At 42.2% G+C, this 23730-nt stretch overlaps 1 protein-coding gene across 3 annotated transcripts in view; it reads right to left on the bottom strand.

Annotated features, from left to right (window-relative positions):
* RB1 (RB transcriptional corepressor 1) overlaps positions 1–23730 on the bottom strand; it is a 150521-nt gene that overhangs the window by 118539 nt on the left and 8252 nt on the right. For 2 of the 3 annotated variants that reach the window (XM_006122970.5, XM_006122971.5), the window contains exons 3-7: positions 16272–16387; positions 12199–12333; positions 6903–6941; positions 6143–6210; positions 3469–3579 (exon numbers count right to left, since the gene is read on the bottom strand). In XM_006122970.5, the coding sequence (XP_006123032.3) occupies positions 3469–3579; positions 6143–6210; positions 6903–6941; positions 12199–12333; positions 16272–16387 (469 nt within the window). Of the gene's footprint in view, positions 1–3468; positions 3580–6142; positions 6211–6902; positions 6942–12198; positions 12334–16271; positions 16388–20346; positions 20366–23730 lie in introns of those variants that run through there. The other variant, XM_075919037.2, reaches the window with a different exon arrangement.

Here is a 23730-nt window from a genome sequence, read left to right as displayed (position 1 = left end):
AGAAAGGTGGTTGAGGTCTTCTTAAAGTTCTTCAAAATGTTTTTTTCTGTAGGGATTGCATTCAGCAGGAGGAAGCCTGTGAGGGTAGACCTGAAGAATATGATCTTTGAGTCTTTTGACATTTCTGCAGCGGTTTGCAAGGCGTCTGATGGAAAAATTGGGAGGTCCTGCAACATTGCAGCGGACAGAGCAGGTGCATAAATACCAAGGAACACAATGTACTTCTCAACCATTTTCTGGTTTAAAATATTGGATTCATTGAAAGGGAGATTTTCAATGGCATTTTGCAGTTCCCTGTGGCTATATCTACACAGCAGCACTATTTCGGAATAACTGATGTTACTCTGAAATAATGTGTCTACATAGCAAGTCATTATTTCAAAATAATGGCAAGCTGGAGGACTTCTTACTCTGACTCCTGTAACTCTCATTTCACAAGGAGTAAGGGAAATTGAAAGAAGAGTGTTCTTCCTTTGACTTCCTGCTATGTAGACAGCATCAAAAACCAAATTACGCTATTTCGACTTAAGCTATGTCAATTGCGTAACTGAATTCAACTTGCCCTACTTTGTAGACATGCCCCAGGAAATCTAAGGAATGGAGCCACAATTCACTCCACATGGCTACGTCTGTAGCCATAACAGGATCTACCACATCCAGAGCTGACTGAAGTGATGTCCTTGCCTTCAGTTTCCCTTCCTTTAAGATTGCCTGGAAGTAGATCTAGTATTTCTGCAGCAGTTTTTCAGAGTTCTCCAGTTTGTTGTAATTCAGGAAATTGTATTCGAAATTGTATTCAAAATTGTGACTGAAGTCTGACTGAAGACTTTGTGGGCCAAAAGATCCAACGGCTTCGCTTGTCCTCCTTATTGGACGAAATGGAACTTGGCTGTTGTCTGGATCATTCCATGAACACCTGGACAAGTGAATTGATGAGGAAAGGGGGTATGAGAAAAGAAATTCACACCCCTCAGCAAGTACACAATAGTTTTTCTCACCTCCTGGAAGGTATGGCCAGTGTATGCTAAACTGTTTTAGCTGGCTCAAGAATAGCAACTTTCACTGGCAGAATAAATATCCAGAGCCAATGAGTGAAGGATATCCATAAGTTTATACTGAGTATCTTGGCTCTCCTCTAGAGAGTTGTCTCTAGCCTCTGTTTCTCTGGAGGTGGGTGACAAGGGAGGGATCACGTGAGGATTACCTGTTGTGTTCCCTTGCTCTGGAGCATCTGGTATTGGCCACTGTCGGCAGACAGGATACTGGACTGCATGGACCGTTGGTCTGACCCAGTATAGCCGTTCTTATGTGAAGCTCTCCTGCAACTTTACACAGGTGATCCAGGAATGGGCAGCATTAATCTGAGGTGAAGGAGAGTAACACCATTGCCAAGTTACGTGAGGATGATGGGAATTCTCCTGCTCCAATGGTACTGAGTGTACCAGAATGAGCTGGTCTTCTTTCTTTATTGGTTGTATTTAACTTGAAGATGCCCGAGGATGGGGAGACAGGAAAAAAGTTTCCTCACAGAATGGGTGGATTCTAAGTGTAGGTATTGGAGCCACAGTTCCCAATGAGGTCAGCATGGCAGATCCAGTGGATATTACAGTGGGTCCCATGGCATGGAGAACCAGTGGTTCTGTGGTACTGAAATGGAGGATACTGCCACAATATAAAAGGCCTATATCCGTAGTGGCAATAGTGGTTGGAGATTCTGACTCCATCCAACCCCAACAAGACAAACACCAGTTTCACTGGCAGTACCAGTGAAGCTGGTGAAACCGTGTAGCATATTGGAGCATGGGGTGCCTTAGCTGTGATATGTCCCTAGAAGAGCTGTTCTTAGAAAGCATGCAGACTGTCTCTCCCAGAACAAATACTTTTTGGGGGCTCTGATGCTTTTTCTGGTCTCTCTGGTATTAGAGAGATTTTTTCTGCACCTGGAACCCCAAAACAGTGGTCTTCCCCAGAGTGAGCAATTCTTGTAATCTATGAGGCACATGTATTGGTGTGTGAAGTTCAGTATCAGACCCATCAACTTCTGCGGTATTTTTTATTTTAGAGCAGGGATGAGAAACCTTTTTGGATCGGGGCCACTGGCTTACAGAAAAAATCGATCAGGGGCTGCATACAAGTGAGAAGCAAAAAAAAACCACCCCACACAACCATCCTCATTGATGTGGCTCCCAACTGAGATGAGGAGAAAGACACTCCCCAGAATGCAGGCAAGCAGGGGGCCGCATCCACACCCCAATTTTAGAGTGTGTTTCCTCCCCATGACTGAAATTTATTGAAAGATAATCTTTTAAGTTTGGAGGAAAACTTACTGCTATGGATACATGCATGCTTCCTGACCTCCTAACTAGGCCATGATGTGGAATTCATGTTGGTGGTACCACATTCGGAGTCCGTAGCTATAGGCACACTTAGCTATCTCAGGCTGATATACTGGGTACTGCACACCCTGGTTCCAAATGATTTCTTATGGCAACTTCCATGAGATGCTTCTGGGAGCAGACAGCCCAGACTTCTCAGATATGGTAGGAGAAGGATTGGCAGATGCTGTACCTGGATGCAAAGTGGGCTTCTCCCAAGCAGTAGAGGCCGCAGTGATATTCATTATAAAATATCTATAACCATATTCTTTTGCAAGTGCATCACATGCAAGGGGAAATGTATAGTTCCAACCCGGACTACGTGGTGGTGAGAAGGAACTGGAGATGCAGTCGATCCATCCTACCCACTGCCATCTCAGACAAAACTACAAGAGATGTCAAGGGCGCATATGTAGGCCACTGGATGCTGTTACTCTCAAATTCTCCAGCTATGGACATGTTGTGCATGTGTAAATCCTCGGCGGAATACAAAATGGATCATCTCTTGCACAAAATTACCTATAACACAACATCCTGTATACCCCTTTTCATTCTGAGTTAACATTCCAACCAACTTTTACTCCATCTATTATTCTACCCTCTCTTCTTTATGTTTTTCCTTTGTGACTTCATAGTCTGTTAGACAAGAACACAGTTGAAAATTCAGCAACAGGGATGTCATTACATTACTATACATCAAAAAAGCTTTGTAAAATGAAACCACCATTCACTTTTTCCTTTCTGTAATATCCCAATCAAAATTTAAGTAATGCTTTTCACTTCATTTTCTCAAGTCCATAGTACATTTAGTAGTAGTATTTCTGCTGTACTACCAGATCACCACAAAACTCTTATGGGAGCAGAGAGGCTACAAAAATAGGGCAGGGATAGTAATAATGAAAGACTTACTACAGTAAATATATATCAATGTTCTGTTTCATTCAATAACCCAAAACTTAAACAGTTGTAAAATAGACTCAGATAAAAAATTTCTATATTGCATTCAGCATAGGCGCTGTTGAAGCCCCCAAAACAACTGAAGTTGACTTCTTTATGAATTTTAAGCTTCTGAACACAAGATTAAATTCCTTACTGTATGGCTCCTTGAGCATTGCTGGGGGTGATAGTTTGATAAAATATTCAAGGACACATAGCAGTAACTGGAAAGAGATCACCAGGTCATCTTCCATCTGCAATACTTTTCCTGAAAATGTAAAAGAGGACTCTGAGTCAATAACTAGAGTTTAAAATAAAATTATTCCTGAGAGAAGGAACATTCACATGTTACACCTCAAAAACACTGTGAATGGATTTTGGATGTGAGCATGTCCTGAAATGTGATGCCTTTAGTCGTGCATAATTCATAAAGATTTGTCACTCAGGAAAGAACATACATAGCAAATCCATTTTTTTTCTTAAACTGTACATGAAGTAGGGATGTCAGCAGTTAACCGGTAAGCATCATATTACAGGTTACAGCTAACCGGAGTAGTCGTCCCTCACATGGTCACAGGCACTCCAGCCCAGTGGGAAGCTGCAGTAGGCCTGGCTGGACTGGAGTGGCCCCTCTGACCACAGGATCCTGTTCAAACGGTTAATTAATTAAATTTAACATTTAACAATGTAACTGATAAAACAGGATTTTACATCCCTAGCATGAAGTTCTTATTGTCCAGCACAACTACTTAACCTTCATGTATCACTCCCCTCCCCCCGTTCTCCAATTTCTACTGAAACCTGATTTTACAAAAAACACGCCACCACACACACACACACCCTCCCACCCACACACACCACACAAGTCCACTTAATTTACAGTTAAAAGCACGGCAATTGTTACATGCCAAGCTGAGGTTAATGAGACTGTTCAACAGACTTTGTGAAAAGTGATTTACTTAACTCTTCTAATTCTGTAATGTTTAACAGCACTTGAAAATTTAACAGTACCCATTGTATACTGTGTAATAGTCATCCTTACCATTAGTCTAGAAGGGTACCACTTTTGCTCATTTCCAGAATCAGTTTGACTAAACTAACCTACTTCTAAACCTCTGATAGCAGTGGTTCCCAACCTTTATAATACTGGGGACCAGCAAATCCTTTCACAAACTTTGGGAGGGAAGGGGGGAGGGAGAGGGCTGCACAGTGCAGGGTCTCCTCCCGCTGCACAGGGAAGTGCTCTTCCGTGGTTGGGAGGAGACCCCGACTATGCCCAGTGCTGGTTGGCTGAGAGGCAAGGCAGAACATGCCTCTCCCAACACCTGCATCGAGAGCAGTGTACCGCAGCAGCCATTGCATGGCAACAGGCCACGGCCCAGTGGTTGGGAAACACTGTCTTATAAACCTTTACTGACCTTCCAATACCTGGTAGACTTTTACCCTTTCTTTATGACTCTCAAAAAGGCAAACCAGAAATCCTCCTCCACCCGTAGCTTATGACTATCAAGAATTTTAGAAGGAAATGAAACTCCGTTGTTTCAGCTTGTGGTAAAATGGTTTTTATTGAGAGCTGTAAACATAGGAGCTTTGTACACACAAAGGATCCCACTAACATAAATTAACTAATCTTGGACCAACGAGGATGTTTTCAATAAATTCCTTAGTGTAGAAGAGACTTTTGAGGAATCCTATGTTGATTGTACTGCAACTACAAAATGGTAAAACAAAAGACAGGACTATTTAGCACTTTAAAGCCTAACAAGATGGTTTATTAGGTGATGAGCTTTCATGGGCCAGACCCACTTCCTCAGATCAAATTGTGGAAGAAAATTGGCATGACCATATATACCAAATGTCTGTGAGCTAATGATATTAGAGGTGATAATTGGGGAAGCTATCCTTGTAATGGGTACGGTAATTAGCATCTTTGTTGAGACCCAGTCATAAAGTGTCAAATTTAAGCATGAATGACAGTTCAGAGGTTTCTCTTTGAAGTCTTGTGTTAAAATGTCTTTGAAGCAGGATGCAGGTAGTCAAGTCGTTGAGACAATGCCCTTTCTGGATTAAACGGCAAGAAACTGTTTTTTCTTTATGACACTGTCTGATATCTGTTTTATGAGCATTGATTCTTTGGCGAAGTGTCTGAGAAATGTCTAATATCATTAGCTTACAGACATTAACCTCCCCCCCCCCCCCATTCCTCCTCTGTTCTGAAATTTGATTTGTCATTTTTATGTGTGTTTACTTTTTTTTAAATTGTATCCCTTTGGTATATATGGTCATGCCAATTTTCTTCCACAATTTGATCTGAGGAAGTGGGTCTGGCCCACGAAAGCTCATCACCTAATAAACCATCTTGTTAGGCTTTAAAGTGCTAAATAGTCCTGTCTTTTGTTTCAGCTAGACCAGACTAACACGGCTACATCTCTACTATTCTACAAAATGGTAGGCCTTCTCTCCTTAGCTAAAGCTCAAGCCCTTCACAGAATGTGTCTTACCACAGAGAAGAAAAAAAGATTACAAACTTCTCAAAGTCCAGTCCAAAAAAATATATAAATAAAATATTGGTCATATTCAAACAGTCATTTTCATTAAATACGGGGAATATTTAAAAAAAAAAAAATCTACCCTTGGAAGTGACCAGAAGAGCAGCAACCTCCTAAGTAGCAGGAAAAATATCACATACCATATTCAAGTTTTCCAGTCCATAATGCCAGCTAAGAGAACAGCCAAACAGGGTCTTGCTTCTTGTATTGGAGATATAAAACAAAGTCTATAAATTGACTCCAATAAAATAGATTGAAATAATTCTACAACAAACAATTTACCTTTTGCCAACAAAAAAGTTATCCAGGAAGTTTTCAGAATCAATGGGAAACTCAATTCAGTAGTAGTCCTACAGACAAATGCAAACATAGTAAACATTTTACAGGAACAGTTCTACCACCACTTAGAATATAGTCTATGGAGAATCACTTGAGTTTGTAGACTCAATTTAAGGCAACAAAGAAAGTTTTCTTTTAAGGTTTATTGGTTACATTACATTCTGAACGGAATCAAAACTACAAACAAGTTTTGAAAGAAATAATTGTTCTTCCATTCAAGAAATGGTAATATTTAATGTCTGAGGAAATTAAGTGAATGTTAATAATTTGCTCATATTATTGAGAGTAAATTTCTGGATCACGTCTGACAAAAAAGTGTCCTAGTCTCCATTCATAGCATTAATGCAATCCAGTTTTGGGAGAAGACAATATTTCCTCTTCTCTCTTGATCTACTGATATGTTTATGAAGCTTATCCTACCACTGTGAGTTTCTTCCATGATGATTGATAAGTCAGTACATGGAGATATCCATGGTGCAAGCTGTACCATGAATACAGTAACCAAGTGAATCACTTCTGCGGCTTTCTTCATTTCCCACTGAAACGCTCTGGTTCCTGCTCTATCCACCAACCAACATCATGTTGGTGACAATAGATCAGGTTTTTTGTATACACTTTAGATATTAGTAGTTAGAGTAAAACACTAACATTTGGCTTGGATAACCTCTAAAATTTGCTATATATAAATAAAAGTCAAACTTACTGACTACTGGGTTGTGCAACGTAGATAAGTCCACAAGTGCTAGGGGGGGAAAAATAAATCAGTTCCTTACTTTGCATACTTTTTATCAAAAAAAGTGTAACATTCTTTGTTTCAGCAGAAATACATGCAATCTCAGAAAATGTCAGTTGTTGTAATTAAAGAACATTGCCAATCTGTTTTTGAAATCAATCACACACACACACACACACAGTGAGCTAATTGTAACTATTAGTTTTACAAGAAGCAGCTTGTGTTGGAATGTTTATATAACTTCACAAATAAAATATTTACATTGATTTAAGTAAACATATGTACTAGAAAGTCTGGATTTACATTAATATTATTTTCCAATGGCTTGCAAATAAAGAGTAGAATCTGTAGCAGGGCTGTGACAGAATTACCAATTCCCCCTCTCCCCATCCCCCATGCCAGCTTTTAGCATTGCAGGCAACTCTAGCATGATTTAAAGATCCTGAGGCTCAGGCTGCTGCCTATGTCCCAGTAGCAGCGGTGGCGGCTGGCCGGGAGGCCCAGGCACTTTTGAATCACAAGGCCCCGGCCCTTTTGAATCACAAGGCCCCAGGGCACTTACCCATTTGCCACCCCACCCCCAATTGATAGGTCTCATCTGTAGTACACGCAAACCACTAGACGAAATAGGTCTTAATACTGTTTCCATTGCCTTCATTGTAATAGTGTTACCACCTCTTTTGCTGAGAGAGTCTCACCATGTTAGTTTCTACTTAAAATCACAGGGTCTTGGAATCAAGAAATAAGAAAATTACAAGTCACTTAACAAAATAAGTTACTAGCCCTCATGATTTACAAGGAAAAACAGAGATCACTAAAACAAGACCTAAGTGTGCATCCTACGGACTCAGGAACCAGAAGTCAAAAGACTAAAAAACGTAAAGCCTCATGATTGAGTCAGACTCAAAGTTTTGAATGCCTGAGGTTGGCAACACTATTTTAAACTTTATCTTTGTAAACTGCCCTCTGTAATATCCTGGGGGGGGGAGGGGGGGAGGAAGAAGAGCAATGAATGGGAAAAGACATCAGACAAATGTTCAGAGGCAAGATTTAGAAGTGACATTTTTATACTTCACTAAAGACCTATGGTAGCTTTAAGAAAATATATTTAGGAATTGCCTAGCACTTTCCATACTGATCATTAATTCAATAATGAACTGGATAGATTTAAAGAATTACTATTACCCATTTCAGAAACCAAATCTACCCTATCCCTTTAGGCAATGGTGGATATCAATAGTATGTGCAGCAGCATTGTTAAGCAACTGAAAAGAAATTACATAAGAACGGCCATATTGGGTCAGAGCAAAAGTCCATCTAGCCCAGTATCCTGTCTTCCGATGCTGGATGCCTCAGAGGGAGTGAACTGAACAGGTAATCATCTAATGATCCTTCTTCTGTCATCCATTTCTAGCCTCTGATAAACAGAGGCTAGGGACACCATTCCTTCCCATCCTGGCTAATACCAACCTAACCTTCATCGAGTCACAGAATACTAGAACTGGAAGGGACTTTGAGAGGTTATCAAGTCCAGTCTCCTGCCCTCATGACAGGAACAAGCACCATCTAGAGGAGTGTTTCTCAACCTTTTCTTAATAAAGTACCCCATTTAAAAATATAAATATATATATATATACACACACATATACACACACACACACACACACACACACACACACACACACACCTGCCCATTACTGACAGTTTTCAGACAATTTTTTTCTACCACTGCAACACATTTGTTTAAACAACTAAACCATAGGCAGATGAGCAATGAAATTTTTGGTGTAAAAAGTACAAAAATAATAAAGCGCTGTAAAACTTAAAAATTCAGTTTTCATATTCATCAATGATATATTCATAAATGATCTGGAGAAAAAGGTAAATGATACAGGGAGGTGGCAAAATCTGCAGATGGTACAAAATTACTAAAAATAGGCAAAGACTGCTTCAAAAGACTCTCAGAACTGGGTGAATGAACAATAAAATGACAAATGAAATTCAGTGCTGATAAATGCAGTAATGCACATTGGAATACATAATCACAACTGTATATATACAATGATGGGGACTAAATTAGCTACAGATTGGACCGCCTTTGTCCAGCACCCTCAGGACCTGACCCACCCAGAACAGAGGAATTTACTGGATCGGGGAGGCCCTCTGCCACCTGCCTCCCACAGCGCTCCTCCTCCCTGCTACTGGGTTCCAGCCTGCAGGGCTTGGACTCCCACCCACTGGGAGAGTGGAGCTCCACAGCCACCATGGCCATACTTCTCCCCCACCCAACTCGGAATCCCCAGGAATGGGGCTTGCCAGCTGCCCCATTTCTGCTGTGCTCTGCCAAGGATACCCGGGGTCGAGGCTTGCCAGCTGCCCTGCTTTTGCCACAGGCTGCCCCACTACCACCCCACCCAATCAAGGCTCCCCAGGACAGGGCTTGCTGGTCCTCTGGCCGGGACTCCCTGAGGACAGAGCTCTCAGCTGGTTCACACCCCCAGGTGCCGGTCTCTCTGATCCAGTAACAGCCAAATAGACCAAATGTTATATATCCCTTCCTTAATGATTCCTAAGACATAAAATACCATATGGTCCCTATATAAATGTATAGCATGCCCACATCTTGAATGCTATGTGCAGATGTGGTATTTATATCTATATAATAAAAATAAATAAAATTAAACAAAAATATATATTAGAATTAGAAAAGGTTCAGAAAAGGGCAACACAAATGATGAGTATGAAATGGGTGCCGTATGAGGAGAAATTAATAAGAGTGGAACTTTTCAGGTTGAAAAAAATAACTGACAACATGACAAAAGTCTATAAAACCTGATTGGCATGGAAGAAAGAAAGAAAAAGGTATTTACTCTTACCCATAATACAACTACTAGGGATTACCAAATGAAATTAGTAGTCAGTACGTTTAAAAAAAATAAAATATAAGGAAGCATTTCTTGACAACACAGATTCATCCTGTGGAATTCCCTGTCAGAGGATGTTGTGAAGGCTGGGACTTGAACAGGGCTCAAAAAAGAGCTAGATAAATTCATAAAGAATAGGGGCATCAATGGACATTAGCAAGGATGGGTAGGAATGGTGTCCCTAGCCTCTGCTTGTCAGGGCTGGGATTGGGCAACAGGAGCTGATCATTTGACGATTACCTGTTCTGTTCATTCCCCTATGAGATGCATGGCATTGGCTTTTGTTGGAAGAAAGGACACTGGGCTAGGTGCACCTTTGTTCTGACCCAGTGTGGAAGTTTTTATTATCTTATATTTTAGTGCTGTGAAATATCTCTCTTTGTAGAATGCAACAAGAAAGTAATTTAAGAATATTCTAGGAAAGGCTGAGGTACTGGCATGATATACACACTAGCACTTTGAAGGACTAAAAACCGTCCTGTCAATAATTCATCCCTGTCCCAGTAAATTCAAGAAATAGAAGTTCTGTATTTCTGCTCTGGAAGAAATACCAGAACTCCACCCAAGAGTGCTCTAAAGCAGCCCATGTTGATTTAGAAAAAAAAGAAAAGATACACAGAAGACTTAAATCTGTTCCCATTCACTGTGCGCCCTCCCTCCCCTGCCCCTCTCAGAAAAGGCTATCACTGTCAATTGAGTCATAGTTATACTGCTGAATTTCTGATCAGCTGAGGCCCTTAAGATGGCTCATCCGTAGTACACAAGGACAGGAGCTGCTCACCGACCATTCCCCATAACACCTTTCGCCTCAGGATAGCATATTTTTCCAATCTAGGGGTGGAGAAAGGGACAGAGACAGACACTTAAAAGTACTCAAATCTCAACATTTTTTTCAGTGTAAGGGGACTGTTAGCTCCTTACTAAAACTCTGTGGGAGTTTTTGGTTCACCAGCTCCCAATATCAAAAGGGGAAGGGTCCCTGGGAAATCAGGGCTCTGAGACTGACAGACTCCAGAGACAATGGAAAGCAGCCAACACTCCAGCTCGCCCTGATTGACAGGTTGGATAGGCCAGTGAGGAAAGTAAGAGGCCAGGCACCGTCCTCCCTGAGAGCTGGGATTTTTCTGGGTCTCTCTGAGCAAGAAGAGAGAGCTGAGAGACAGCTAAGAGGAGCAAGCTGTGCTAAGGGGCAGTCCTGCAGCAACAAAGCCAGGCACACACAGTCCAAGGAGCGCAAACCCTGAGTTGAGCAGCAGACTGGCAGTGCTCAGAGAGCCAAAAGGGACAGAGAAGCAATGCAAGGAGCTGGAGACTGGCAAAGCAGCACAGCCTGCAGCCGAGTGTGGTGAGCAGCTGGGAGCAGCAAAGCAGGGGGAGAGGCTCTGGGCAGGGAGATATCACCAGCCAAGAGGCCCAGCAGGCAAGACTGGGAGAGGGATCTGACCACCTAGAGCTTGAGGCTGTATGGTCATTGCCAGAGCAAGTGTGTCCAGCCTGCAGCCCCCCCCTGCAGCACGTCCAGGGCCTCTAAGGGGCTTATAAGGAAGAGACTGAACTACACTCTGCAGACTGCTGTTTGTGATGCCCCCGTGCTACAGAGCAGGACTGTGTGTTCTCATTTAACCTCTCTCATTTTTTCTTATTCTTTTCTCTCTAATCAGTTGATGTTTAATAAATTGTATTTGCTTTGAACTTTATGGAATGATCACTGGGCCAAGAAAGCATGCAGTGTGACGAGAGCACCCCAGAGAGGGGAGACACTACTCCCTGCCCCAAGTGACAACAAGGTCGGGGACTAAGCCCCAGGAAACCTGGGCCCAGCCTTGTCGGGGTTTTGAGGACTGCTACTCAGGAGAGTGGAGGGGGAGTCCTCAGGATCAGGGAGGCCGTGGAGTAAAGGAAGTGGGAGCGGGGACTCAGATCCTTTCGTTGGTCCATTTCACCGGGGTGGTATAGAACTCAGGAAAGTTCCCCACAATAGCGGGACCATTTCCCTGCTTACATCAGGAATTTGGGAAGAGGAGGAGATGAGAACTGAATGGGATTACTTAGGTAATGAGTTTTTCAGGGATAGTTTATTTGTACAATACCTAAAAAATTATACTGGAGACCGCGCATGTTACCATAGTACAAATAAGAGCAACAGTAGCAATAATAGGATGATCCTGTAGTGCAGTATAAAAGCCATGATGTAAACAGAGTATTTCAGTACAACTGATTTTAAAATAATGGGAGAGATGCCCAAAGTTTACAATAGGCACTTCTAGTACTTATTATGATTTCAAAAACAACATGTCAGCAAAAAATGATTTCCATTAGTTGAAACAAAAAAAAAAAAGTACCTTTCAAACTTGTGATATAGTGCAAATAATACATCATACTTCTTCCTCAATCGTGATACATAACTATCAACTTTAGTGCTTATGGTATCCATGTTAACGTCCATCTCTCTCAACAAATGAAAACATGTACATATACTGCAAAGGGAAAGACAAATGAAAGATTAGGAGTTTTGTTTCTTTAAAACAAAAACCAAAAAAAGAGAACAGTATCTTTACAGTAACTGGTTTTCCGAGAGGAGGCGTACATACAGATTTCACATTTTGGTGCACACAGTTTTCATATGCTCAACAAGTTCCTTTTAGATATCAGTGTCCAACAGAGCCAGGATTGCACCTTTCATGCTCTCATGTCTCCCTCTCCCCCAGGACAGGAAAGCAGAATGGGCCCAACCTTGCCTCAGTTTCTTCACAAATATAGACTCAGATTAGGGACTCTGCATCAGTGGGGAAAAAAGAGCAGGTTACAGAATCAATGTGGGTAAAACATCTTGGAGATCCAGCTGTTACTGTAGGGTAGGTATTTGCTATGAGTGTCTGCCCACACAGATTCAACTCTGTGATTAGCAAATAGATGTCTATTTGCCTGAAGGTGGGCATAAGTAATCTATCAGAAGGCATTTCTCTCTGGAGTGCCAATATATGGCACATCACAGTAAAACCCACGCTTCTGCCTCCATTTCCCGTCCAGTCATTCCCAAAAATATACAAAAAAGTGTTCCAAGTATATACAAAAGCAAACTCCATGCCACAAATGAATCAACTCATCAACATTCCATCCATAAACAGTCCCAATGTCTCTCACCATGATCTGTATTTCAGTATACCTCCAGCATCTCCCACTATGCCTCAATCCCAGATATTGTTCTGCATTACTAGCCATGCCTCAATCCAAGCCTTCACTGGCCATGTGGTTTCAGTTTTCCAGTTCAGAGAGCCAGCAGGCTCTCTCTCTCTCTCTCTCTCTCTGAGACTCCCAGCCTTTAAGCCCTCTATGGCCTTCTTTCGCCATAGCTCTGTGGCTCAGGGAGGTCCACAAGCTATCTCCTCCAGTGGCTTTCTTGAAGTTTTTCCTTTCAAGGGAGGGCTAGGCCAGAGACCTCCTTCCAGTCTCCTGACTCCCAAATAGCCCTCATACCGGCTCTTTTTCTGACTGAACCAAGCGGCTCTCACCTCCCCCTTTCCCATCTTAGCTGCTTTCCTACTTACTAGTACCCGGTACCTCCTCTTTTAAGCTTATTTGGGAGGCAACCGGGCTAGTCACTCAGATTCTTTTTTAAACTAGTGATGCAAGACAGCGCTACTGAAATAGCATCCAAACCTCAGGTCTGAAGTAAGGCTTCTCGGTGACCTCATAAGAGAAAGTGTGAGCACTAAACGTGTGGACCAAGATCCACAGTGATGTTCTACTCATCTTAGGTATGGAAGCTACCCAACAGGCAGCCAAGACTGCTTTGGCCATAGTGGAACAGAGATTTGGTATGGCCAGGGAACTTTTCCTCACTAACTGATAAGTTCTTACACAGTCAAAAACCCAACTAGATAACCTTTGAGTGAAAGTTGCCCTGACTGTCAAGTGTCATTAATAGCCTAGATGTGTTCCTAAACAAAAAGGGTATGTCTAGACTTACTTTCACTTTCGAAAGAAGAAATGCAAATTTGGCGATAATTTGCGTATCTTCTTCCCATCGCTGTTTTGAAAGGGTTTCTTGAAAAAGCAAGCAGTTTAAACGCGGTTCTTTAAAAAAAAAAAAACACACTTTTCAAAAATTGAGGTTTACGGGTTTTCGAAAAAAGGGATTTCCCCCCAAAAGAACCGCGTCTATACTGCTTGCTTTTTCGAAAAAAGTTTGAAAAAGCGATCGAAAGAAGATATGCAAATTACAAAATTTGCATATCTTTTCAAAAGTGAAAGTAAGTCTAGACATACCAAAAATGTTCATCTAAGTAAAACACTTTTTAGCAAAGCTTTTGAAAGAAAGCCACTTGAACAGCCCAATTTATATAGAATTTCGAGAGTACTTTGAACAAGAACTTTGGGTGAGGTCTAAGAGGATACCCAATCACTCTGATATACCATATACTGGACACCTGACATACATCCCATAGGAGAGATACAGGCTTGTAATGCCCACCAAGAAAGAAAGGGAGGTGGTTACTAAGGGTTTAGCCAACGTTGCTAATCCTATATTCAGATTACAGGACAGAGGTAGCACCCAAACTGGGAGGTATGGATAAATACATGCAAGAATCCCTCAGGACTTTTGTTACTTTAAGATATGAAGTAGGGATGTTAAAGTATAACTGTTTATGTGATTAACCGATGAGCCCAGGCTCATCAGTTAACATGCATGGCTACATGCAGGCCCCTCTCCCCCTGCGGTGCTGTATGATATAAAGGCAGCAGCACGGGGTGGCAGCCACTGCCTGCACATGTAACCATTAACATTTTTACACATTTTAACACCCCTAATATGACGACAGCATGCTTATAGATATTTCAACAAAATTAACTCTCGTTTTAGCATTGATGAAGACAGGGGCAGATAACTGTTTTGCGGGGCCCTGGGCAGCATAATTCTGCAGGGCCCCCATTTTGCCACGGCGCATGCATGGGGCTTTCTGAAGCGCGGGGCCCGGGGCAGCCGCCCCGTTCACCCTGCCCTATATCCGCCCCTGGATGAAGAGTCCACACTGCTTTTGAGCAAGTTGCTTAAGATTGTTGAAAATGGAGATACCAGTCGTGAAAGCTGGTGCTGAGATATTCAGATGTAAAAAAGTCTTTGTTTAGTTCTGTAAACCCATTTGGTTGAGGGGTTTCCTGGTCTGGAGAAGAATGCTCTGAACCTCAGCTGAACAGACTATTAACTGTAAAGATGCTGGGTCACTGCTTTAAGAAAGCAGTTCTCAAACTGTGGATCAGGACCACAACGTAGGTATTGACCCCATTTTAATGAGGTCACCCAGGCTGGCTTAGCCTTGTTGGGGCCCATGGCTGAAGCCCAAGCCCCATTGCTCAGTGCCAAAGCTTTTAGTGGCAAGGCTCAGGTTACAGGCTCCCTTTCTAGGCTGAAGGTACAGAGTTTGAAATTTGCCCCCATTTCTACCTCCCAAGCAGCGAGAGTCAGACATTAGCCCTCTTCACCCAGAACAGTGAGGCTCAGGTGGGCCCAGGCTTCAGTGCCCCCTCCTGGAATCATGTAGTAATTTTTGTTGTGAGAAAAGGGTTATGGTGCAATGAAATCTGAGAACCCCCGCTCTAAGAGACTATCAAGTGGAATGGGCAAGGTAACTGGGGTCTGTCTTGATAAGTCTAATACCAGCATTACCCGGCTCTTGCTGAAGTTATCGATGCATCCTGCATCCTTGTCTCAGAATTTAGAATAAGGCTAGAAATAAACAGCTGACTAGCTAGTCCAGTGGTTCTCAGGAAGGGTAAATTTCAGAGAACCTAGTCCTCTACTATACAACTTGCACAGCCAGAGAGAGGCAGGGACAAGATGATGGTAAAAATATTCCAACCCCTCTGCAAAGACATATCGTTTGTCCACACTGGTACCAGCAGACCATAATTTACCAAAATGGCTGAACTGTCTAGTTCCAGACTGAACTAGATCTGAGAATGTGTGTTTCTCTTGTACAGTCTCAAGGGGAATATCTAAGTTTCTGCCACATGTTATCGAGTCTTACTAAACTGCAAATTCATTCATTCATTCATTCACCACCTCTCCCAAAAACAGATTATTAAAGCCATGAATGAGTGCCCCTACCCTGGGGAATGTTCCTCTTGATTCTCCTCTTTTGATGAAAAATATTACATGGAGATGGTTGGGAAATTGTGAAATCTTAAATGAGATAGTTCATATTTATGCACTTTGTTGGTGAAACAGGGAGAGCTAGAGGTTTGATGTAGTTTACGCCTGGATCAAAATGATGAATGCTTGCATGGGTGCCCTTATTTGGTAAGTCATATACAAGGCCCAGACTGATTAAAAACAAGAGTCTTGGTAATCTTACCCAAAAAATGTTGCCTGCTGCCAAAATACTGCAGATATTTCAATTCATGCAAAACATACCTCATGCCTATACTTTTCAGAAGCTCTGTAAAAGTGAATGTCATCTCATCCAGGTCAACTGCTGCAGTAAAGATACAGATCCCCCACATGTCCTTTTTCTTTTCACTACAACTCACCTAGTGGAAGAGAGAACACAGCTTTAGCTTGCTTTTATGTACAGAACAGGAATGTCATAAAACAAAGCTATAATTTCTAGTTCCTTGGCATGTCAAAGAGATCCAAATATTTACATATTCCTAGAGGAAAATACAAAGACATTCCAATATTCTCTTGGCAAAATAAGCTTAATTTTCCCTGTAAACTTCAAAATTGGCTTAGAAAGGAAATGATGGTGTTTCCATTGACAGACAGTTATGTGCTTCAACTATACATAAGCAATAAATTGTCATTAATGCATATTAACACTAAGTGCCTCAAACCTTGTAGACAAGTCTGATTACAGCTTTCAGGACTAGACTATAATCACTTTTTTAAACAAAATCTTAGATTGTTACAAACCCACAAATAAAGGAAATGTACAGTTAGACTTGTGTGAAAAGTAGATCACAATGTTATTATGCAGCCAGTTCTACTTAGCACGTGAATGTATACAACTTTTTTTTTTTTTTTTAAACAATGTTGATAGATGGTTGGGATCTGCCTATTGTCCTCTGGATGTTCAATATTCTTCCCATTGTACATTTTACTAGATCTACTGACATACTCAAGTCATTCCCTATGCAACAGTTCCTGGTGACAAGTCACAAATCTGAAGAAGCAGTACCAACTCAAAATTAGCACTACTAGCACCTTCAGTTATGCATCTAAGCAAGAGTTGAAAGCGAAGCTGACAGACTAAAGGATTTGTCCTGTAAGAAAACAAACGAACCCAGATTTTCACCAAAAAAAAAATCAGCAACTGTACTGGGATTCTAATTAGAAATAAGAGTCCATGAGCACATCTGACTTTTGCTGTATCAGGAGTTAATGCTGCATTGCAGTTATAGAAGTAAATCCACATCACACAAACTTAAAGATTACCAAGCCATATCGTTAAAACTTGAAACAAAAGTCGAAGCAGAACGGTGTCCCTGCTCAACTAAGTGGGATTTCAGCATATGAACTCTGATTAGCACCAGCTTCTTATAGAGCAGGGGCAGGGAACCTAAGCCCCAGGGGCTGCATATAGCCATCAGCTTGCCAGGATCAAGCCCCCAAAGCTCGGGGCTCCTTTTCCAGCACTGGGGAACCTGTGCTGGCACTCCAGTCCCCTCACCGTACCTCCACAGGGATGGAGTACACAAAAATCTACTAGGCTGGGTCCCTTAGGCTCTAGTGTGCGAAGGGAATGTGGAGAGTTTCTTTTAGGGATGTGAACGACTAACAGAAGCAACAAGGGGGTAGAAGAGAGAATGTTTCAAAGCAGAAGCATCATAGTATCATTTCATAGCATCAAAGAAGGAATGGAGGAGGTTGAAACTACAGAAAATGAGGACTCTCCTTGAAACTGCATAGCAAAATATCTGATCCAGTCCAAGTGGCAAATTGCCTCAACTTAGATCTAGCCAGTAAATCCACTCAAACTTTATACAATTACTTTTTGTACTCTAAAATCAAGTTATTTAAAAAAAAATCTATTTCAAAATGTGCATGTTTCCCGTTGTCTCAAGACAAACCCAGATGAGAAGACAGTAAATTAAAACTAATACTGCAATCAAATTAGAGTACAAGCTGCCATACCAAAGTAACCACCAAAGTAGCCACCTCAAACATTTAAAGTAAGATTTGGAAGTTGCTGGAGCATGGAGCCCCTTCTTACCAAGGGTATGTCTAGACTACAGGGTTTTGTTGACAGAAGTTTTGTCGACAGATACTGTCGACAAAACTTCTGTTGACAAAGAGCGTCTAGACTACATCCAGTTCTGTCGACAAAGCAAGCCACTTTGTCGACATAACAGTGTGGACGCAAAGGACAGTGTAGATGCAATAGTGCCTTCTATCGACAGAACTCTGTCAACAAAAGGCGTTATTCCTCGTAGAACGAGGTTTACATACGTCGACAAAAAACTCAGCAGTTGTCAATGTTATGTCGACATAACTCAAAAGGCAGTGTGGACGCAGGTATAGTTTTGTTGACAAAAGTCCACTTTTGTCAACAAAACCCTGTAGTCTAGACACACCCCTAGTAATGAGCAAGTTATAGAACTGTCTAAAAGCCTAGACACACAATATGGGTGAGGCAATATCTTTTACTGGTCCAACTTCTGTTTATGAAAGAAACAAGCATTGGACCAATGAGTCCTTTTTCAGATGGTACTCAATGTCACAGGTAAATACAAAATTGAAGATATGCTACATATTCTATACTCAGAAACTATTCAAGGTGAAGTGGCCCATTAACACTCCTGTAGTCATACGACAAGAGGCGGCTAGTGGGTTACAGATTTTCATACACTATGAATCCAGTACAGGCAGTTCCCGAGTTACACGGATCTGACTTACGGGACCAACCCGGCAGCACCCCAGCTGCTCTGCCCCAGGCGTCCTGATTCAGCCACTGCTGGTCAATTTCAGCAGCGGCTGAATCAGGACGCCTGGGGCAGAGCAGCTTGGGTGCTGCTGGGTTGGTCCAGTAGCGCCGAGGAGCAGCGGCGCTACTGGACCAACCCAGCAGCACCCAAGCTGCTCTGCCCCAGGCGTCCCCAAGTCAGCCGCTGCTGAAACTGACCAGTGGCTGACTACAGGAAGCCCCTGCCCCGGGCTTCCTGGAATCAGCCGCTGATCAGTTTCAGCAGCAGCTGACTTGGGGATGCCTGGGGTTCTTAAGTTGAATCTGTATGTAAGTCAGAACTGGCATCCAGATTCAGCCGCTGTTGAAACTGATCAGTTTCAGCAGCGGCTGAATCTGGACGCCAGTTCCGACTTACATACAGATTCAACTTAAGAACAAACCTACAGTCCCTATCTTGTACGTAACCCAGGGACTGCCTGGTATCTTTATTAAAGACAGTGATTTAATGTCTAGCATAGGTATGAATTTAAGATTCCTAGAGGAGAAAGGAAATTGGATGGAACAGATTATTTGAGGATGAAAAATTAGGGGGTAGAATCATATTATTGATGGGAAGTGAGTGGGGGGTTGGAAAACGTTAAGAGATTTATTTGGTTTGCTGGAATGCAGAAATTGCAAAGAGAACAGAATAGCTAAGATTGCCTATAAAAGATTCTCTATTTTTCAGTTTCATTAGACTTTAATCAGCTGTTTCTCACCAGTAGAAATTTGGAAGTTATTGATCTAGGTTTCAAATGGATGATTTGAATTATATGAATTTATGCCTGAATGCTAGGTCTACAATACAGAGATTACAGCAGCACAACTGTACAAATGCAGTTGTGCTACTGTATAATCTCTTCTGTAGCCATTTGTCAACAGGCTAGAGCTCTGATTGACATGATTAAACTAACCCCAATTAGTAGTGTTAGCTAAGTGAGTGGGAAAATTTTTTCTTGCCAATGTAGCACTATTCACACTACTGCTTATGCTGACAGAATTTATGTCATTTGGAGGAGATGGAAAGGAGATTTTCCAACACTCCTGAGCAAATTTTGAGGACATAAATGGTAGTGTAGACACAGCCTAAGCATGAAACCATTAAAAGGAAACAGCAGGAAAAACAGTGGAATGTACTGAAATAATGAAGGTAAATGCTTCTGAGGAATTTTTCATTATGGTTAGGGTTTAAGTAGCTATATTGAAGCAAGAATCCTTTCTAGAAATGCAGAAAATAGGTTCCCAAACTCAATGCATCACTGAATCATGCTAGTATAGTGCAAAAAGTAAGCAGACATTTGCTGATTCTGAAAATAAAGAAATTCACTCTCAATAAGCAGTTACAGGAATCATTTAAGTTTCATCAATCCTTATAAGACCTGCAATCCAGTTCAGTCACCTCAGTTATTTCTAGTACATTCAGACTGGCTCAGACGTAGTGGTAAAAAAAAAAAATGTATGGGGTAGATAATGAAATAGCATCAGTATCAAAGACAGAAATAAAAAACTCACTAATTAGAGAAGAGACTGAGGAATGTGTTTTACCTTAAGTATTTTAGCTTTTCATTTCTGGCCATTTTTCTCTAGATTTCCACTACCTTCAGGCCTAGTACAGTAAAACTCCGGTGGTCCGGCATCCAGTGATCCGGCACGGCTGATGGTCCGGCACCAACTGCAACCCGGAAGTGCTCCAGCAGCTGCTTCAAGTTGTTAGTGTAATTGATTAACTGCGACTGGATTCACAGTCAACACGCAGTTAATGTACCTTTCCTCTCTACTGCCTGGAAGAGGGGGGCCAGGGGAAGGTGGGGTTGGTGGGAGAGGGGAAGGGGGAGGGGGCGGGGGTGTGCCAAAGCAGCCGCATTCAGGACGTTCTGATCAGTTACACTCACTCCGGCTGGATCCACAGCCAACAGGCAGTTAATGTACCTTTCCTCTCTACTGCCAGGAGGCGGGGGGGAGGGGGCGGTGGGAACGGGTAGATCCGCAGGTGACAGGCTGCTGCTGAAACTCACAAGAGATCATCTCCCCTCCCTGTCCCTGCTGCTTTTACCAGTAGACTGATAGTCCAGGATTAAAAGATCAGGTGAGTGAGCTTGCACAAAAAACCAGAGGCAGCTGTTGAACCCAGTGAACCGGAAGGCATTGAGTCAGTCTGCCATTAGCATTGTGACCCACTGGAGAGTGTGGTTTTGACTTTTGAATATTTTTGCCCATCAGTGTGTACATACCGATGGAGTCAAAAGTGAATGAAGGCGCTAGTAGTAGTGGTAAGAAAACTTTTAAAAGGAAGCATATAACCCTGACACTGAACCAGAAATTAGAAATTATAAAGATGCTAGAAAGAGGCATAAATCGGAACGTTATCATGAGTAAATTTAACATTGGATCTTCGACAATCTATGACAAAGAAACAGAAGGATAAATTGCGAGCATTTGTTGCTGAAAGTGAAGCACCTACTAAACGTACTGAGCTACGGCGCAAACTGAAAATGCCTAAGATGGCACAGTTGGATGTAGCTTTAAGTGGTTTAGTGCAAAGCATTCTGAAGGTAAGCTCATTACTGGGCCAGTGCTCATAGAAAAAGCAAAACAGTTTCACAGTCAAATTAACATTAGCGAATCATGTGTGTTGTCAGAAGGTTGGTTGCGTAATTTTAAGGATCGGCATGGGATCCGTAAATTAGATATCAGTGGTGAGCAAAAGTCTGCCAATCATGTAGCCACTGAGGAGTATAGTGCTATTTTTGAGCAGTTGGTGGAGGAACACAGGTTGTCACCTTGTCAAGTGTACAATGCTGATGAAACTGGGCTCTTATGGCGTTGTTTGCCAAACTCTACTCTAGTTGGCGGTGGTGAAAAGGCTGCTCATGGCTTCAAAATGAACAAAGACCGCATTACAGTTCTGGTATGCGCAAATGCATCTGGCACACAAACTTAAGCTTCTTGTCATAGGGAAGTACAAAAAACCAAGGGCATTTAAAACTTACGAGTTTGACAGTGATTTATGAAGCACAGGGGAATGTTTGGATGACGTCAGAAATCTTTAAGGACTGGTTTTTTAATCATTTTGTGCTCGCAGTTAAGGAGAATTTTAAAAAGGAGGGTCTACCGGAGGATAGTAAAGCTGTTCTTTTGCTCAATAACTGTCAAGAACATCCGCCTGCTTCAGAGCTTGTAAGTGGAAATATCTTCACTACATATTTGCCACCAAACGTGACGTCTTTGATCCAACCGATGGATCAAGGTGTGATACAGAACTTTAAGTGTTTCTACACGGGGACTTTTGTCCAAAAGTTGGTAAACTCAGACTGCAGTGTTTCTGAATTTCAATCTGATTTCAACCTTAAGGATGCTGTGTATGCAGCTGCATTGGCTTGGAAAGACGTAAAGAAGGTTACTGTACGAAAATGTTGGAGGAAACTTTGGCCTAGCATCATGTTGAGTGATGATTCTTCTGATGAAGAGGAATTTTGTGGATTTAATGTTAGGCCTAAGCACATTAGTAACATACAAGAAATAATTGAAAATGTCTCTAAGAAGAATGCTGTTGCAAAGCTCTCAGAAAATGACATTGAACAATGGCTTGCCATGGACAAAGATGAACCAGTTGTAGAAATTGAATCCACAAAAACCTCAAGAAGAAGAAGAAGAAGTAGTGATGGAGAGAGCAAAATATACCTGGCGAGAGGCAACTGAATTCATTTCCAAATTCGTAGAATTTGCAGAGTCTTGCAGCCAATATAATGCAGCTGAAGTGATGAACCTTCATATTATTCTGAATAACTTTTATGCTAAGAAGTCACAGTCCTCTAAGCAAACTGATCTCAGGGATATGTTTGCAAGGGCACAGAAGACAGTTCAGCCTTTTTCTTCACCACCACCACCACCAGAGCCTACTGTTGTTGACACTCCTATAGAAGCAGAGGAGGATATTGAAGAGGGGGATGATAACAGGGATGAAGCAGCACTGGTTTCATTGGATGATGAGTAATTGTGCAGCATGGCAAAATAAAGTTACAGATTTAAGTTTCAGGGGTTTGTTAAAGTTTGCATTTTTTAGTGTTTACGTGAATAATTAACAGACTGTATATATATCAGCAGTGTATATATCCACACACCCCCACCCCACTGACCCCTACCCTCCCCTGTCTCCCACCCCTCCCTCCTCCGGGCAGTAGAGTTCAACTGCTGCCTCTGGTTTTTTGCACAAGCTCACTCGATCTTTTGATCCTGGACTATCGGTCTACTGGTAAAAGCAGCAGGGACAGGGAGGGGAGATGATCTCTTGTGAGTTTCAGCAGCAGCCTGTCACCCGCGGATCTACCCGTTCCCACCGCCCCCCCACCCAGGCAGTAGAGAGGAAAGGTAGATTAACTGCGTGTCGGCTGTGGATCCAGCCGGAGTGAGTGTAACTGATCAGAACATCCTGAATGCGGCTGCCTGCCTGTCGCCGCCTCTCCTCTTCCACTACTCGCAGGCTCTGCCTCCCTGCAGCAGGAGGGAGGGTTTGGCACACACCCGCCCCCTCCCCCACCGACAAGACCCGTCCCTGCCAGAGTACCTCCTGATAGTCCGGCATTTCTGATAATCTGGCACCACCTGGGTTCCAAGGGTGCCGGATTATCGGAAGTCTACTGTATTTACTGTACTTTTGCTCTGACAGCCACACACTAAACCAAGTATCTAAGTTTTCCTCGTTATGCAAGAGACTGATTATCCCCCACCTGAACTAGTATGCTACTAGATTTTACCTCCATACTTAAACTGGGACTTTTAACTGAGAGGCTCTCTTTATTTAGAAGCAGAGGCTTCTTCCTTTAAGGAGATTTTCTTAGCTTCAGCTCACTCATGATTATGAAACCTACTCCTCAAAGAATAATTTCCATTTTCACCAGACTGTCAATGCCTCTTGTGATTATGCCTCTT

Source organism: Pelodiscus sinensis, chromosome 1 (genome assembly GCF_052426305.1).
Source record: "Pelodiscus sinensis isolate ZL-2025 chromosome 1, ASM5242630v1, whole genome shotgun sequence".
NCBI classification, from domain to species: Eukaryota; Metazoa; Chordata; order Testudines; family Trionychidae; genus Pelodiscus; species Pelodiscus sinensis.
Note: the sequence above shows the minus strand (reverse complement) of the source record. Positions and strands in the feature narration are given on the sequence as shown.